At 41.7% G+C, this 18940-nt stretch overlaps 1 protein-coding gene across 7 annotated transcripts in view; it reads left to right on the top strand.

The window, feature by feature from the left end:
• Nucleotides 1–18940, top strand: part of camsap2b (calmodulin regulated spectrin-associated protein family, member 2b) — a 39740-nt gene that overhangs the window by 13124 nt on the left and 7676 nt on the right. For 5 of the 7 annotated variants that reach the window (XM_014021632.1, XM_014021624.1, XM_014021648.1 and 2 more), the window contains 13 exons: nt 5113–5292; nt 6949–7035; nt 10074–10106; nt 12435–12573; nt 14066–14205; nt 15153–15243; nt 15361–15465; nt 16538–16607; nt 16698–16970; nt 17192–17918; nt 18023–18169; nt 18254–18479; nt 18557–18740. In XM_014021632.1, coding sequence (XP_013877086.1) covers nt 5113–5292; nt 6949–7035; nt 10074–10106; nt 12435–12573; nt 14066–14205; nt 15153–15243; nt 15361–15465; nt 16538–16607; nt 16698–16970; nt 17192–17918; nt 18023–18169; nt 18254–18479; nt 18557–18740 — 2402 coding nt within the window. The remainder of the gene's footprint in view (nt 1–5112; nt 5293–6948; nt 7036–10073; nt 10107–12434; nt 12574–14065; nt 14206–15152; nt 15244–15360; nt 15466–16537; nt 16608–16697; nt 16971–17191; nt 17919–18022; nt 18170–18253; nt 18480–18556; nt 18741–18940) is intronic. The other 2 variants (XM_014021670.1, XM_014021640.1) reach the window with 1 other exon arrangement.

Raw genomic sequence — 18940 nt, 5'->3', positions numbered from 1 at the left:
ACACACACACACACACACACACACACACACACACACACACACACACACACACCACTAAAGAGACGTAAGACCTCCAGCATCGTGCACAGGGTTTATCCCTCCTTTTCAAGATCTCCTTGTTTTTGTTTTTTTCTCTTTCCTGCTTCGTTTGGTGTAAAAATGCAGAGAAAAAGGTGTCGGAGGAGGCTGAGTGTCTGCAGAGGTGTGTGTGTGCGTGCGTGCGTGCGTGCGTGTGTGTGTTTATTTCACCCTCATGTGGTAAATGAAGGTGAATTGTTTTCAAACAGCTCCACTAACTCATCTCAATAAAGCTGATTAACACTGTAAAAACCAGTTGCAGGTCATTGTTAGCCTGACCCACATTAGTCGTGGAAGCTAACACATTGTTTGTGGGAAACATGGCCGCTTTGATTATGTTTGCTCAGCTTGCGTCGTGCCTTCCTATGGATGCCTTTGAAAGGACTGGGACACGTCCACACCCCTGCAGCCGAGCAGCGRTGAAGTGGATGCTCCTTTTAGAGGTGTGCGTGAGCGCGCCGCAGCCCCCCGAACCACTGACAGCGACTGCCATTTGCACTGCCTTATAAGGCGTGTCTGTGTCCCCSGGGAGTGCTTTGACTTGCTTCTGCTCACACACACCCGCAAGGGTCTTTGTGGACGAATAATAGTCAGCACATGGCTTTTAAACTCATGCTGTAGAGTCAACAGTGATGTCTGTTTTCTCTACAGTAGAGACRTTAGCGAGCACTAGCTCCAGCTCTGGTCTGACTTTTTCTTCTCTGACGCAGGGGTGACCAAATCTTTTCCCCGAGAGGGCCAAAATGTAAATCGAATAATAATAATCAATAATATAATACATGAAATGCAAATACTTTTTAAGTAAATTCCTTTTATTTCATGCTCATATTTTTTTATTTATTTTTAGCCCATGCTCTTGAAAAAAGTTTGACATACAATAAACAAAACAAACGGTGTCATCCAAAAGGATTGATGTTTAATATTAGGTAATGTAGCCATACTGCCATATCAGTATTTTAATTTTAAGATGTTCTTTCATAAACCTGAGCAATAAAAACAATAATAATAAAAAACAGGCCCTCTTTTCACCAGTGTTGTTTTTGACTGCCATTTTAATTTTAGTCTTAGTCTTTTGAACAAAAATACTTMTTAGTTTTAGTCAGTTTTAGTCATTTCTATATTTAATGGTTTTAGTCGAGTTTTAATCGACGAAAGCTTAAAAATAGTTTAGTTTTAGTCTTAGACAACATATTAGTCTTTACAAATTAATTTGAGTAATTTGTGTTAACATTTGTGAATTTGTGTTACTCTAAAAATGCCCAAAACAAAATCATTCTGACTTTGTTTCTTTATTTCTCTGAATTTGTTTAAGTGCAACGAACATACAAAATACACATGCCCCGTCCAGTCGACTCAGTCGTTGTGTCCTTGAGCAAGACATCTTACCCGCCTTGCCTACTGATGGTGGTCAGAGGGTCCGGTGGCGCCTGTGTATGGCAGCCTCGCCTCTTGTCAGTGCGCCCCAGGGCAGCTGTGGCTACAATTGTAGTTTGCCATCATCAGTGCGTGAATGTCTGCAGTGTAAAGCGCTTTGAGTGCAAACGAGTGTTTACATGCACCAGGCTTTTATTCAGAACAGAAGCACTGACATGCGCAGTTGCTAACTCCGCCCGGCCAAAAAAAAAAAGAAAAAAACAGAGAAGAGTTTTTCTTTCGTCATGAACGTAAACAAAGCGCTCAGAATGGACCTGTGACAGCTTTTAATGGTGGAGACGTTACTCCCTGGTTAAGCTACAGATGACGGACGGACTTTTTTTTTTTGCGAAGCGGCGCAGGCTGTTTGTCTTCCTTCTTTACTGAATGAGAGGAGGAGCTGTGTGTGCGTGTGTGTGTAACAGCGCTACTGTTCCTCCCTCCGCTCTGCATTCTAAATGATTGACAGACCACCGACTAACATTTTCGTCCAGTCTCGTCTCGTCAACAAAAACTCACACACGTTTCGTCATGTCTTAGTCATCAAAGAGCTATGTTTATTTCGTTACCGTCTCGTTATCATAATGAAAAAAGGGGGCGCCAACGAAAATATTTCATCATCATCATCGTTAATGAAAACAGCACTGCTTTTGACCATTCACCTGGTCAGATCAAGACTTTTGCATTTATCTCTCTTTGGGCTCTGTGGCTGATGTCATGAGGTACTATCACTCCTAAAATGACCAGACTGTCCCTTTAAGTTGACTCYAATCCACTTTRGTCTTGGCTCTGCTTAGACAAGCCATTAGCCTGACCGTCTGGTCAGAATAAAATGTTGTTTCCAAACTGAAGTTATTTCAAGAGTTACCTACAACAGGTAAGATAGTAACTCTTCAAAACATGATATATACTTTAAATATGTAGGCCAACAAAAATCAGCCATGTAATGCAAGGCCAACACCTTTAAAGCTCACAGTGATCATGCTATGCATCATGTGTGGCAGTTGCATGTTGTTTGCCCAAATTTCTAATTTACTACATTCAGAATAAAAAAGGCATCATTCTCCYAATAAAATGATTGAAAACTGTGCTCTATAAACAAACAAAATAAATTTTATTTTCCTCTTCCCATTTGTGTCACTCTCTTAATACAACATCTAGGCCTCCTGCCATATTTCTTTTTTTTTAAATTTTTGTAATGAACTAATGTTAAAAATCTCAGAAAAAGAAGGAATTGGGTCAAGTAATGTCATCGTTTGGTTAAAGTTACAGAATTTCTCTGCACAGAGATCTGAACAGACACACATATGACTCCTTCACAAGCTTCTTAACAACCTGAAAGATTTAGGAGTCTTATGCAAATGAGCTTCAATCAGAGGAAAAGCTCAGTGAGGTTTTTTTTTTATGAAAATCCTAATTTTCTGGGTCTCCAGCTTTAATCTAAGCCGCTGGACCTGTCTCCTCTCTTCTTCTCTGTCTGTTTGTCCGTCCGTCAGTCAGACAGCTGTAAGCCAGACGAAGAATGCAAACAATGTGAACTACMTGACGTTATCCTGAAGATGCATGAATGTAAAACGACATCAGCAGATTGTTTCATAGGCAGTTTAATATCAGCCTTGTGTTCAAGAGCCAAACTCGGTGTAACATGGAGCTGCAGCAACAAACTGTTTGTCAAGTTCTACAAATCAGTTTACATGTGTGATAGTTTATGTTTATGCTGTAAGAAGTTTCGCTTTTTACATCCTGAATTGGAAACATGTGTTGTTAACCGCTTTTATTTATCATTTAACAACTATTTTAATGGTTGTTGAATGGTTTTAATCATTTATGGAGACATTAGAAGAAGCAGAAAACAATCATGGTTTTATGGTTTTTGCAATCCAAGTTGTAGACAGAACACACAAAGAACTTGAGGAATCAAACATACGAGATGTTTTAGTCAAAATAAATCACTGCCATGGCAGCCTAACCAATACTGGTACAGTACTTAATGCAGAACTGCCCTTCGGACACAAAGACACATTATATATATAGACACGTTGCTTACCTGATGCTGCTTATTGCAAACTTTTCTGTTGACTATCAATTTTTGAATGTCATTATTTTAGTCAGATTTAGGCCTACAAGTGCTGTTCTGATTATAAAAGTTCGTTGTGTTAGTTTTAAAATAAATACACAAAACGGTTGGACTCAGTGTGGCTTATTGGAGATACGTCACAGAACAAAACCAACTCAGTGACTTTATTTGTGGATCGAAGCTGCTACCGTCATCAAGGACTAGTCTGATTCGGTTTGATGCTTAAACACTAGAAACACTTGAGTAAGCAGCTCACTCACTTACACACACATGTCTAGTTCAGATGTTTTGGAGTCGACCTGCAGTTTGCAACAGGAAAAGGAAGTCTGACCGACCTGGAATGAGTTTAGAAAGGTCGGGAAAATGTCAAGCTTTGTGTAAGTGTTGATGGCTGATAAAACCACTCACGTCGCGTGAAGGACAATGGGCCTCATGCAAGAACATGTTCGTATTCTTATCCTAAATTTCTCTTACTTTTGTTCATACGAAGGGTTCGTACGAACATGTCACGTCAGATTCAACAAACTCTTCTATCTTCAAGAAAAGGGTGTAAATGAATTCCACCTGTTCGTATCCAGCTGCTCGTGCACGCGAGAGGAGATTAGCATAATTACCACCCCAAAAACACCATATAAGGCTATGTTTCCTGCCTCAGATACAAGGAAGTGTCCATTCATGAAAATGACAGTGAAAATTAAAAAGAAAAACTTTATGAGTTCAGAGATTGAAGTCCGTCTGTCAGAGATCCAGAAAATAAAATCTGTCATTTTTAGCAGGTCAGCTGTGGGATAAAAAGAGCTGCTAAAAATATAAACAATTGTGTTAAATCATTTTCATTTATTCAGAAGCGGCAGCGCTGCGCACCGTAGGCCCCCCCCGCCTCCCACGCGCGTGCTGCGCGGTCGCAGGTGGTCTCAGTTGCAGTTGTGAAATAAGCATTTTAAAATGTTTTCAAAATAAGTCTGGCACTTTGGAGAAAATCCACTACTTGGTAGAGGGATTATGTATCCTCTCTGGCCTGGGAACGTCTCGGTGTCCCCCAGGACGAGCTGGAAGGTGTCGCTGGGGAGAGCGGGGTCTCCTGCTGCCCCCCACGACCCGATCCCGGATAAGCGGCAGAAAACGGACGGACGGACAATTTATATTGTTAGTCTAAATTATTACATTTAAAATTATAACTCTAATTCAAGCAGAATAACTTATTGTCAACATAATTATGGAGTGTGGTTTATTTTCAACTCAAAATATCTTCAAACTAAGGAAATATAAGGTTATTAATGAAGAAAACCCGTCTGGATAACGAGTGACTGCTTGTAAAATATACGACAGGTCTGGACCACTCGTGAATTTTGTTCGTATCTGAAAAAAATCTTAGAATACGAAAACATTGGTGAATGCCACAAATTCTCCTAAATCACTCGTACGCACGATTTAAGAACAAATCTGTGCGTACGAACGGTTCTTGCATGAGGCCCAATGAGAGGATTTCTGCTTTGATTGATTTTTTTTGTGCCTAAATTGATCTTGTGTTTGTGTTTTTACAGAGTTCCCATCTGGCGCTCATCGACACCCTGATGATGGCGTACACCGTGGAGATGGTGAGCGTGGAGAGGGTGATGTCCTGCATCAACAGATACTCGTCCGCCGAACCCGCCCACAGCGACGGACTTATTCAGGGGCTGCCGTACGACACCGAGGACGCGATCACCACCTGGATCAACAAGGTACGTGCAGGGACCCAGTTTGGTGGGAAAACGAAACGGAGAAAAACCAGAAAGATCTGTGCTGCTGTCCCAAACCGGATGTTTTCTTCAGTTTTTTTCTTTTACAACTGCTCTGTTTTCATCAGGTTTAAGTAGAGCGTGTCAGCTCTCAGTTTATTCATTTGTTTGAGCAAGAAAACAGACACATACCATGTTGAGAGATAAGATACTCAGCTCAAACATCTCTGGTCTGCCAAAGCAAGTATAAATAAAAGGCCTATCATTATCTGAAGGAATGCATATCACCCACTACCTTTACTGCCAGGGGTTTAGACCAGGGTCGTCAAACTGCTTTTCACCAAGGTCTACTTTATTAAACATTGACATTTTCGTATTTAACTTTCACTAAACACGAAACGCCACGCTCTTCGTCCCATTGTTTCAACTAAGCGCCGCTAATAAACAATAACTGAGCTCTACGTGGTACTTTCCTGCAAAAAAACAGAGTTTTAACACATCCTCTTATAAACACTGAAAAGTACTGTATTAATAATACAGAAATACTGTTAAAGGTTAAAGTAAGAGAGTTTTTAGCACTGTTTAGTTGCGGCGAGTAGCTGCCATCTTGAATTCTTAACTCCCACTTACTGACAGGGAATTCCCAGGTTAAATTTACATTTTGGAAGTAGGAAATTCCCATGTTCCAGTATAACTGGGCTGCATCAAATGTAGCCAGCAAAAATGCAGCGTAAGATTTTACACAGCAAATTTTGCTGGCTGCAGGCTACTTTTGAAAAACTGTCAACATTAAATATTTGCCACATTGCAATTACTACAATTAGTGCCATGCGATGATGACATATTTTTGTGTACAACACACTATCGTGTGGACCAAGGCTACGTGCAAGTTCAGTTGTCATCTATTAATGATCACATTAATCGTTATCAACTAAATGCCACAATAAATCATGATCAATTTTATTGCCAATATTGCCTAACCGTAGTGGTGGGATGCCATAATTTCGTAGGTAAAATACAGTGATTTACATGCATTCTGGGAGATGTAGTTTATTGTCTATGCTGGCTTCAAACCATACGCCTTTTTAAAGACATTAGTACTTCTTTGAAGCTCTCGTGAGCCACGTAAAATGCTGTGGTGGGTCATATTTGGCCCACGGGCCTCGAGTTTGACATGTTTTAGACTAAGAACATTTAACGTTGAGAAAATTACGGATTTGAGGCCAATTTGGTCAAACCTTTAAAATAATGTTATGCTCAATTTCATGCTCAGTGTTGTGAATGACTGTCATCAGCTGCATCAGATTTTAGTCTATATTTAGTCTATATTGAAGATGAACAGAAGCTATTTTTAGGGACAGGGGTTTGGTTCAATTTGATGCCTCGAAACATACGAGCAGAGCTTGATTTGGTAATATAACTTTGTGCATCCTTGTTTTAACAGAAACAAAAATCCTAAATCATGAAAACAAGCAAGGCTGTGAAATAGTTTTTATTAGTTAATGCTTTGAAAGGAGGATACAATGCTTTTCTTTAGGGGTCATGTTTCTCTGCTCTGAATAATCCCTCTGTTGACTCTCAGTTTGCCCCAAATATTCGTGTGAAACCTGAGCTCGCTGCCTCCCTGTTTGTGTCTCATGCTTCTTCCTTTCTCTCAAGATAAACGAACACCTGAGGGACATTCTCATCGCGGAGCAGAAGTTACGAGAAACTTTCMTACAGGAGTCAGCCACCACAACACAAAAAGTAAGAATACACACATAGTATACTAATATAAACTCTGCCGTGTCACAACAAATGATGGTTAGGACTTGTTCTTTATTTAATTGGGCGTTACTAATACTGGGTTCTAAACTTTTAAAGCAACATCTGTGTCTCCATCCAGACTCACAAACAGCACAGTAAACTGAGCTGTTTAGCTCACAGGAACAGATGAGACCAGTCACCAGCTGCAGACAAAAACACTGGCAAGAGGAGAGGAGACAGAGAGTGGCACAGATCAGAGGAGGAGACGTGAGGAGGGGTTATCAGAGAGTGAGAGAAGAGAAAGAGAAACATGGCGGCTGTAGCAGAGGAGAAGCAGTGACAGACAGGCCTCCTGCAGGCCTCGACGTTATGTAAGACAGTCTGTCTCTGGGAGACAACTCAGTCAGCTTCTGTCCTCCTCTGCCTCGCTGAACCGTAACGCTTCAGCACAGAGCTTTATCACACATCAGATTCCTAAAGGCAGACAAGAAACTGAAGATTAAAGCATAACTGAGTTATGCCACGTGGGCATTTCTAAACCAGGGGCCTTTCTTTTTTACAATCTGAAGCTTTTTATTAACATTGTGAAAGAAAATAAGCTCACCGAGGGCCACGTGAGTATTGTGGTTGTCTGAACGGACTAGTTGTAATTAACTTCATTGTTTTATGTTTAACTACGACGCGCGTGCGCTAAGATGCAGTTTACTTGATATCTGAAAATACATTTCCTCAAAGGTATTTTGAATCTGAAAAGAGCTTCACTGAGTGAGCAGTAGTGTTAAGAGCAGCAGACAGTTTAAGTTTCACTTTCACTTTGCTCTGTTACTGCCAAGAGCCTGCAGGAGTCATGGACGGGGTGTGTGGGGTGCGGAGATGTGCTCCGTGATGAGGAAGTTCAGCTTAAAGACACGTCCCAGGGGCGTTTCTGGTCCCAAAAGGTGTTTCTGGTCCCCACCTGTCGTTTTGCTCCTCAGCATGGCTTCCTAAAAATGCTGCAGGATTTCTCAAACATGCATGAATGAGTCAAAGCAAGACTTTGGGCATGTTGTTTATGAGAGTATAACATTATAACATGATATAAAACTCAAAAAAGTTAATTTTACATGATATTGCCCCTTTAAAAGTAAAAGGTAAGCGTTTTACTCACTAAGTTGTGGTGAGTAGCTGCCATCTTGAATTCTGAACTCTCCCAGTCTCCGACAGAAAATTCCCAGTAGAGGGAGCGTTCTACTTTAAATTTACGACTTGTAATTTGGAAATTCTCACTTCCCAGTACAACAACACAACAAAAGTAGCCAGCAAAATGCACTGCATAAAACCTCCATTTCAGTGCCAGCTACTGGCTACGTTTGAACCCTGTGCACCTCCACCTGGTGGTGGGATGCCAGGATTTTGCAGGTAAAATAATGAACATGCATTCTGGGAGATGGAGGTTATGGTCAGTGACATTATTGCGTCTTTGAAGGTCTCGGGAGCCACATAAAATGCAGTGGCAGGCCACATTTGGCCCACGGAYCTTGAGTTTGACACTTGCACTTTAGTTATTATATGTCTCAAAGAAAAATATTTTTATTTATTTATTTTACACAGGTGTCAAATCCTGGTCCTCGAGGTTCCTGCATGTTTTCCTTGTTTCTCTGTTCCAACACACATGTCACTGACTGAATTACCTCTTCAGGTTCTGTAGAAGCCTGGCAATCACCCATTCATACAAATCAGGTGTGATGGAGCAGAGAAACCTCTGGAACCTGCAGGTTCGTGGCCCTCGAGGACCAGGATTGGACATCCCTGACCATCATGAGTTGCTCAGTAGTCTTCTTGTTTTCACTTTATATTACTCTCTTAAATCACTCCAACTTATCAAACCTCTGAAGTCAGTCAGTAAGGAGCATGTAGGCTCAGATATTTCACTCAATAATTACAAATGTTAACTTTATGAAGAGTTATGTCACTAAGATTGGAGTGCATGCCCTCACAATCTGTAAAATCAGAGCAAACCTGTAGCTACAGATTGAACTGTTTACATATAACCAGTTTAAAAAGGGGCTGCTCAGTGTTAGTCAGCTGCTTYGTGCTTCATCACACGACTCTTTCTGTGCACTTTGAGCCTCGGCAGAAAGCTACTCACCGATCAGGACACAGCTGGAGGAGAAAACACTCATACAGTGTAGTCCTCTGCAACAGATGAACACAACACATTTGTCAGTTGGTCTCGTCTATTCTGGGACGGTGTGAAAAAGACTTTAACTCTGGTCATATGACGAAGCATTCGCTTGTTTTTTTTGTTTTTTTTCATGGAGWCTGGGATTGTTTGTGCTCATCGCAGCACATCACGACAGGGTGGAAAACCTGGAAAAAATCGAATCAGATAAATCAGCAGCTCATGTTTGTGACCCAGCTAAAAATATGGGATTTTACTTTCGAGTTCATGAGTTTACTAAATATTTTACAGGGTATAAAATCATCAAACGTGTTCTTTTACAGCAACATTAGCATTATGCAGTTTTATCCATGAACAGTATGTTTGAAGCAAAGTTTTAGTGTTATGTTATTAGGTACAAATGCAGCTCTGTACAAATCATGTACACTTCCATTGTTGTTCACTTCACTGGATGTTTGTGACTTTTTGACAAGAAATCATTCATTGAGTGCCTGAAGCCAAACATAATGTGCACTCTGATGTTTCATGCTGTGCAGCATATTATGATTTTTACTTTTTTTTGTCAAATTATTATTATTGAGAAAGAAACATTTTTGATAATCAAGTTTTAAAGTTTTGAGAGAGAAATTCTTTTAGAAGTGGTACATCAGATTTTAGTTATAGAGCCTTGCAGGGAAAACATGTTTTAAAAAGGTTAGTTTTGGAAATGGATTTCAATTATTCATTATTTTTAGTCTCTTTTGTGTAGTTAATACTCTATATTTTAAAGTTTTAAGAACATTTCTCTCCCATGTTTTGAAGTGGCTCTATTTTCTCTGCTTTCGACCTAATTTCTGTCCCACTCTCTCCTCTTGTCCAATCATGATCCATCTTCCAGTCTTCTAGCAAATGGTACTGGAGATTAGTACCTGTAAGTCCATCCATTCAAAAACACCTCAACAAACCCACAATGAGCCTTGTGTTAGTTATCCTTTGACTGTGTTATCACTGCATGTGGCCCAGACCCCCCATCGTTGTCTGGTCAGACGTCCTCCACCCTCCCACCCACCCTCCCAAAGCTGTCTTCACATGAATACACTTTGACTTTCGAGAAAGAGAAGAGCTACAGTTGGACAGTACAGTTGGATGATGGCCTAAAAAAACAACACATCTATTAATAGATACCCATTTTCTGCTTTGATTTCCTCTATTATTTTCTGCAATGTGGAAAAAAAATGTTACAATTGGCTGCTGTGAAAAAKATTAAACTGTATTAAGAGTTATATAGTGGGGTCAGAGTGGAGCGAAGGAGAACCTGCTGGTTCTTACAGTCTGGGCTGGCTGTCAGACAGTAAGCGCTGCTGAGGATGAAGTATCTGCTGCAAAATGCAGACATCATAAAACTTGTGTTTATGGGCAAGCTGGGAGAGCTTCTTCCCCGAAGGGATCTGGAGTATTGTCTGTGTTTATTTTATTTTATTTACAGGTGCAGAGGAATCCTACATAGAAGCAGAATACACCGTGTTATTAGGAAACCCTGGATTGTTTGCTTTGGAATGTTGTGTTAAAGTGCAGAAGGCTCTGATTTGCAAATTTTATCATTCAAAATTTTATCACAGTAGAATATAGTAAACGTCAAATGTTTAAGTCTTTAAATGTTTGATGGCAGCAGCACATCTCAAATATACAAGGCCTTTCTTTAAAAAGTTGTCTGGATCAGGGGCGGAGCCAGGGGGTGGCCATGGCCACCACAGACAARTCTTTGGCCACCCCATTGGCCACCCTGCTGTACACACCCCTTCCACARTGAAACAACCTTTAGGGGTGTAATAATCCTCCTGAACAGTTGGTGGCAGTGTTTAACAGTTTGAAACATTACCAAGCTCTATCACTGAAGAAGAGTAATGAAAAGGAAGTGATGATTTTGGAAGTGATGATCTTCTTTATATACAGAACATATGTAATCTGACTTATGGTGGCAAATGGTTTCTTTTTTCTTTTTTTTTTTTTTGTCATTTTATGTTATGAAGACTGCATGATGCTCTGTTTTGGTTATGAGTAGACCTATCACTAATCATAAAAAGTGAAACACCCCTCTAAATTCACTGTTGGTGATTATCAATATTGCTCCTGTTCATTGGATAAAATTATTAATATTAGTTTTAAACATGCAGCTGAGGGTCATAATTACACAATGACATGTTACAATTAAAAATAAATAAAAAAACTAAATAAAAGTAAAAAAGCACCCCTAAAGTCATTGGATATGATAAATTGTGTCATATTAATTAACCGTATCTCAGCTGTAGCAGTGAGTTTAAAAACAGGATGATGGAACTAGTTTAATGAAGAATATGTCTCTGAAATAATTATTAAAACAAGTGTTCATTTATGTAGGTAAAGTATGTTTAACAACCTGGTAAAATACACCAGAATGCAGGAAATAACATCTATTTCATTCAAATTTTTCTGGGGGGGGACCCCAGACCCCTCAACAGTGTGTCCCCACTTTTAAAATGGTTCTGTTGCCCATGTTTTTAAGGTAGTCACTGCCTGTATAAGGACATAAGGAAATGACCAAAACACAAAGATCTGCAGAAACTTTCAAGTAAAAAATGATGTAATTTTCCTGGCCACCCCTGTGTGAGTAGTGGTCCCAGTCTGGCCACCCTGAGAAAAATTTCTGGCTCCACCACTGGTCAGGATGGAATCAGGTTGTACAGTGAGGCAGCAGAAAGTTGTGTCACTGTGTTTACAGATATGGGTTTACTGGAGTGTTTTGTGTTTAATGCCCTGCCACCTGAAGGGCTCCACTATTTTGGCCTTGTTCTTCATGCAGCAAAGAKATTACCAGAATCTTTTATTGTGAATAAAATAAGGAGTTATGAGATTTGCAAATGATTGCATTCTGTTTTTACTCCAGCTTTTTAAGTATTTGGATCCAGCCTGCATTTTTTCCTTCTCAGAGTTAGAACTACTTTTCACGACCAAACAAGGAGTGAAATTGCTCCTATGATTCTACTTTCTTTAAATGAAAAAGAGATATTTTGTGGAGGGAGTGTGTTTCTGTTCAGTGTGCTGCCCGTGACTAACTGTCTGCATGCGTTTGTTTCCAGCTGTGTGCTTGAAACTCCTCAGATTAACACCTGGACTTGTGTTGAGGCGTGCATGCAGAGGAAAGCCTGTCGTCGATAAACTGTACATGTCCACCCCGATGAATCATGACGGTGATGTCTTTGTGCCGTTGCCTTGGTTTCAGGCCCGGTACAGGAGGGAGCAGGCTCAGAGGAGTGCTCCGCCGCTCCCCCTGGTGGAGAACCTGCTGAAGGACAACACAGACGGCTGCGCCCTCACCGCCCTGCTGCACTTTTACTGCCCACAGGCCGTCCGGCTGGAAGGTGAGCTGCAGCTCACATCTGCTCTTTGTGTTCGAATTATTCTATAAGAGGAAACAAAGCAAGAGGCAATTCATTAATACGTGTAGGAAAGTGGGAGTTTTTATTTTCATTTAGAAAGCACAGTGGCATCTGGGGAGACAAAATGTATTTATGGTTTATTTTTCTTGTTTGTGGTTTTCTGCATTCGACCACATTGAGTCTGTTTCCAAAATATCTCCTGGACCACTGGATGGATTGTAATGAAACTTCCTCAAATTAATCATTGAATGTAGCTTTACAAACTGATTAACCTTTAGAATCAATCCAAATCAAGATTGCTGCCACAGCCAACTTACCTGAAACAAAAAAACTTGGTTAAACTTGAAGATGTCGGGTTAAAATTAGGTCTGGTAGTAGTTGAGACTGATCTCCAACACTTATTCTGAGCACTAATAGATTGCACAAGAGCCTTAGCCATCAACTGCTTAGAGTTGATTCTGTTCGTTTGTTAGCAAAATCTTTCACAAACCACTGGATAGATTTTAATGAAACTTTCAGGAAGTAACCACTGGATGTACGTCTACAAGTGATTAACTTTTGGAGCCCACCCAATTCAAGATGGCCGTCTCAGCCAGCAGACCTTACAAAAAAAAAGGAATAGCTATAATTAAACAAATTTTACTTATGTGCTAAAATTTGATGTGGTTGTAGCTGAAAGTCAGTCACAGCAGAGTTATTTCCGTAATTAGTTTTTACCTTAATCTTTTTTTCCTGTTAGCAAAATACACCTTAAACAAGTGGATGGACTTTAAAGTGACTTCAAGGACATAATCAATAAATRAATTTACAAATGATTAGCTTTTGAATTCAACCCAATTCAAGATGGCCACCACATTTACTTTTAAAGTAATGTATTGACTAATGAAGTCAGTGAGGACAGATAAGAAGAGTTTGAAAGTGATGTTTGGCTGGATTCTAAAAAAATAAAATGCTCCAGGCTGACATGACATTCAGTCACAAGATGTAGATCACAGAGAACCGTTGCAAGTACAGTTAGCTAATAGCGCTTTCAAAGATAAACAACTCTTGTGTTGATTTCCTGAGGCTCCTCGGGTTGCTTTTAACTCACATGGAGCTCACATGCAGAAACCAGATGCAAGAGCAAGCTGGTCCTCGTTAAGTTTCCTCGCCTGTGGCTGGATTCATCCCTAAAAATAACTTCAAAAAAAAAAAAAAACTACAGTAAAGTTCAAGCTGACATCACACCAGAAAAACTAGCTGCTGTAAAGCTCTGCTGGCAGTTTCTGCTCTGTTCCCTCATGTCCAACATCCTGATGACTCATCTGGAAGGACTTTTGTAAACTGGAGTCAAGAATAAACTCGAAGAGGTTCAACGGATTCAGATTTGCCACTGCAAATTGGAAAGTAGGGTTATTTAGTCTTATCTGTTCTTGTCTTCCTGTTACCCTCCCTTGTGTGTGTTTGCCCCCCCCCCTCCTCCCCTCTCGAGCAGACATTTGCCTGAAGGAGACCATGTCTCTGGCTGACAGTCTGTACAACCTGCAGTTGGTGCAGGAGTTCTGCAGGAACAACCTGAATCACTGCTGCCACTTCAGCCTGGAGGACCTGCTGTATGCACACGCTTCAGTAAAGGTAGGGACGCCCCTTCTCTTACGTTTGGGGGGGGGGAGGAGGGGTTGAGCGGGGCAGTTAGTAGATTTAGAGCAGGGAAATCACACAAAGGCAAAAGTGAGTCATGCGAGGAAAAGTTTAATAATCATTGTGTTGGCGTTGGCGCTCCCACTCTCTGCTCAAACAGAGGACAGATTCACCGAGCTGACCCGTCTCTGCCTGTCGCTGTCTGAGTTCTCCCTCAGTTTCTCTCCTGTTTTCTAAAGAAAACCAAGTCTTAAAGCAGAGATCTCCTCAGTTGTTACACTTGCTTCTGATTAACAAAAGACAACTGGACAGATTATCTCTCTGTGCCACCCTGAGATTAGAGGCAGCAAAGTAAAGCCGGCGTTGGCTAAACAGTATGCAGGGAGCGTGGGCAGAAACATTCAAGATTCAAGTCACAGTCCGAGCTGACTGAAACTTTCTTTCCTCTTTTTGGGCACAAAGCCCAGCGGAGTCCTCAAACTGGCCCCTCGTTTGCTTCAGATGTTTCTTTCTTTTCTTTTCTGTCTTGTTATTTTGCTTGTTTGATGAAACAGCAGGGAGTTCTCACTGGTTAAAGAATCCTAACTAGTCCTTGTGCACAGAAGTCTTTTCATTTTGTTTTCTATCTCGTGCTGCTATGAGTAGTTTAGAGTAGACATGAATAGAATTTTATTCCACTAATGTCATTATTTTTTCAGCCGTCCGTTAAATAGAATTTAAGAAAAACTCCAGATGGTGCTTTGTCTGTTATAGTTTGACATGAAACATGTCAGACATATTTTTTTCTTCAAGAACACGGACACACCCATCTGAGGCTGAGCGTTCATCCATCTGATGTATTGTAGCATCTGTAAGGGAGGAGAGGCTGTAGAGAAATTAATGAAAAAACAAACACTCCACGTGTGACTTGACCATAAATGTTTATGTGTGTGATCGTGCAGAGTAACTACCTGGTGTTTATGGCTGAACTCTTCTGGTGGTTCGAAGTGGTCAAGCCTTCATTTGTACAACCCCGAGTCTTCAACCCAAACGGTATGGTATGACCTGCATGCTGTTAATTGTACTCATTTTTGTTTGCTGTATTTTAAAGGTCAGTTGTCAATTCCAAAGTTTTAGATATTAAAAGGTCGTTCCTGTTTTCTCCTCCAGTGTGTGAGCCGGTATCATCCTGCACAGATATGGCTCCTGAGTCCAGTCCAGTCAAACAGAACTATGCAGACAGACCTTCCAGCCCAGAAAACTTTGCTGCTGAAGGTATGATCGACCATTTTACAGCAAAATAGTTCAACATTAAAGTGCCTGTGGCGTGCGTATTCAACAAATACAAAAAGCCAAAGAAAACATCTTTATGTTTAAGAAATCGGCATAAWACACGTGATTTTACCCACTTTGTTGCATAAATGGCAGATTTTCTTTTGAATTTGAATTTGCTCAGCCAAATGAAACAGGAAGTGACATCAAAGGGGAACTCTTCAAGAAAAAAACCCTCCCTGTTCTTTGTTTATTGAAACAATCTTATTTGAACTCTGACTCTTCATCTCTCTTTCATAGTGACTCAAAAAGAAATCTAAAATGTCATCAGATTCTTCCCTACAGTCTGGGTTGTCGGCTGTCGTAGCGCTGCTCTGTTTGTGTTCCCCTTTGACATCACTTCCTGCTACTTCACCTGCAAATATCTCAACAACTGTTCATTTCAGCAGCATGAAATTTATTTTGCATTATGTTATTCATGTTTTCTTTCCAAAAAATGCATTCATATTTACTACAAAAAATGTTGTCAGAGGCACTTTAACTGTAAATTGTTTCATTTTAKCCTCTGTCTCTTTAAGACCCTAGTCCTGCAAGAAGAAATCAAGTTAGATGATCAGATTGGTTAAAAAATAAATGTGTTTGTGTGTGTGTATATATAGCAGAGAGTAAGAAAGACATGTTTTTTTATGTTTGAAGTGTGCCTGGCTCTTTTCCTGGTCTGAGGAAAATAAACCACAGTATTTGACAGAGAACACTTATTGAAAGTGTGGATTTTCGTTGTTTATTCTGGACCCCACCTAGTGGTTGATTTGCTGCACTACACTGGATCTTAGTTTTTGTTTAAGACAATTTAATATTCAGCTTCTAATATTCCTGAAATAATTTTCAAAGTAATGTTGAGATTAATGTTTAACAGTGAAGAATAAAGCAAAAACTCAGAGTTTGCCAGGATAGACCATAGAAAGTAGATTTAACACAGTTTTTATTCTTTTCTTTTCCATCAAGCCCAAAGATGCATTTGCTGTTTATTAATGAAAGATTTAACATGTTCAAATATCTTCTGTTTGTCCAACAGGTGTAATGAAGAGGTCTACCTCCATGTCCTACGTTGATGACTGCATCAGGACGTGGCCCAAAGAAAAAACGTCAGGATCCAACTTTTTACTGGTCCGCATTTCTTTATCAGCCTGTTGAGTTCCAACTGAATGAAACTCCTTCGATCTTTCTTCTTTTAGCTCTTCCTCCAGGGGAATTTCCTTCGAGATTTCTTTAGATGGAGACCAGCCCTTCAAGGCTCCRTCGCCCCGTGGTATGACCCGCTCGGCCAGTAGTGATGGTCTGGGGTTCAGAGTTCACTATGCGTCTCGCGGAGGCATGAAGCGGCACCATTCGCTCACACCCGTCGATGCGAACGGCCCGARCAAACAAATACTGGAGGAGGAGGAGGAGTTTGTCTCTCACAAACCTGTAGGGCGGAACAACACGTTCTCTGTCAAGAACCAAAGCAGGTACAGATGAGGGATCCATACAAGAACCTTGAGTATAAAACCTTGCAGAAGACATGAACATGTTTATGTGTAGCTGTTTTGATCAAGGTTGTTTCCCATCAATCATTTGGGGTCTTTTAGTTGATTTTGTGACCCTAGAAAAGCTGGAACCAAAGTAATGATGGTAATGGGGTAAATATTCTGTCATTGTTGTGATTTTTAGTTTACCTGCTTATTTTTAGGTACTCCAATGGAATCTTACCAAACAGCAACAGCCCCAGGAAGTGCCAAGGTAACTACACGGGTCTTGTCAGTCCATCGACTCCTCCGAGCATCGAGGAGGCCCTCAAGATTATTCACGACACAGAGAGGCCCCACGCCAGCCTGGGCATCGGAGATGGAGATGGTGGCTTCTTCCTGCATGACGCAGAGCCGTCAGACCCCCCGGGGGCCCGAGCTCAAGATGACGACCCGAGTTCCTCGAAGGCGCGACTCAATGACCGCGATCCCAACTCCGCATCCACCGATGAGGTCGACACGGGCATCCACGTGCGGACCGAGGACATCCAGAGTTTGGACGACGACACCTCGTCTCTGAAAGACTATTCGGACATAGACCCGGACTGTGACGCCACGACCCGGTCCTGTCCTCTGCCAGGCAGGCCGGAGAAGAGCAGAAGCAGCGAAGGAGGACAGAAAGAGGCCGATAACCCTAACCCCGAGGGTGAACGGAGGGACGGAGGCGATCGGGGCAGCCCCTGTCCCAGTTCAGCTCCCACACTGCCCAGATCATACACGGCGAGTCCCGCCTCTTCGTCGGGCGGGTCCGGCGGAGGCCTGGTGCGGATGACCAGCTTCGCGGAACAGAAATTCCGAAAGTTAGAGGGGCGGAGCAGCGGAGGGACCACGCCGGACAGTTCTGATCTGAATGTACCGTACACACACTCAACGAAAGCTGCTTCTTCTCAGGTTTTAATCACTTGTTTCTCCTCAAAAATATTTCTAAATGTGGCAAGAATAAAAATCGGAGTCATATGTTGGCTTTAAATAATTTCACTGATTGTTTTTTTTAGTACTCTACCCCTCCACTGCCGATCACTTCGCCCTCTCCAATCACCTCATCACCCAGAGACCCCTCCCACCTCATAGCCTCAGAAATGATTCAGCTGCGGATGAAGCTGGAAGAGAAGCGTCGAGCAATCGAAGCTCAGAAGAAGAAGGTAGACGACTCACGGCTCTGCAGAAATGCTGTCATACAATTTCATGAACAAGTGATAATAATCTGCTGATCTCTTTACGAACAGGTGGAGGCTGCGTTCACAAGGCATCGTCAGAAAATGGGCCGAACAGCCTTTCTGAACGTTGTGAAAAGGAAAGGTGTGACCGCCCCGCTCAGTCCAGGAGCAGCAGAAACGCCTTCGCCCGAGCCGCCGTCCTTCTCCAAGGAGAGCAGCCAGCACAGCATGGAGCGCGCCGAGCGCTGCAAGCCTGACGGGGCAGCCCCCAAGTCCCCCTTAGAAGATGGCGGCGGTGGGTGGCCTCAGCGCAGCTGCTCTGAGAATGATTGTGGATTCAGTGCTTGACCGGTTTCTGTCCACGGTCATCAGGTGTGGCGCCGGGGGAGACGGACCTGGCGGAGTACACGCGCTCCATCGAAAGGCTGAACACGTCGCTGTCCTTCCTGCAGACGGAGATGCAGCGTTTGGCTCAGCAGCAGGAGAAGATCATGACCATGAGGGAGCAGCACCAACAAGCCTGGGTCATCCCACCTCCCGCACCCTCTCCACACAGGTAGCTCTAGATTATTACTGAACACCGTCAAAGCCAAAAAACTTTTATGTTTGTATATATTTGTTTGTAATTAGCGAAATATCTCAGAAACTTTCAGAAAGCAATCATGTACATCTACAACCAATTACCATTTTGGGTGAACATGATTCAAGATGGCTTCCACGGCCGGCTAGCCATGGGAAATATAAACAGTTAATAAT

Source organism: Austrofundulus limnaeus, unplaced genomic scaffold, assembly GCF_001266775.1.
Source record: "Austrofundulus limnaeus strain Quisiro unplaced genomic scaffold, Austrofundulus_limnaeus-1.0 Scaffold3, whole genome shotgun sequence".
In the NCBI taxonomy this organism is placed as follows: domain Eukaryota; kingdom Metazoa; phylum Chordata; class Actinopteri; order Cyprinodontiformes; family Rivulidae; genus Austrofundulus; species Austrofundulus limnaeus.
This window is presented reverse-complemented; position numbering and strand designations above follow the sequence as displayed.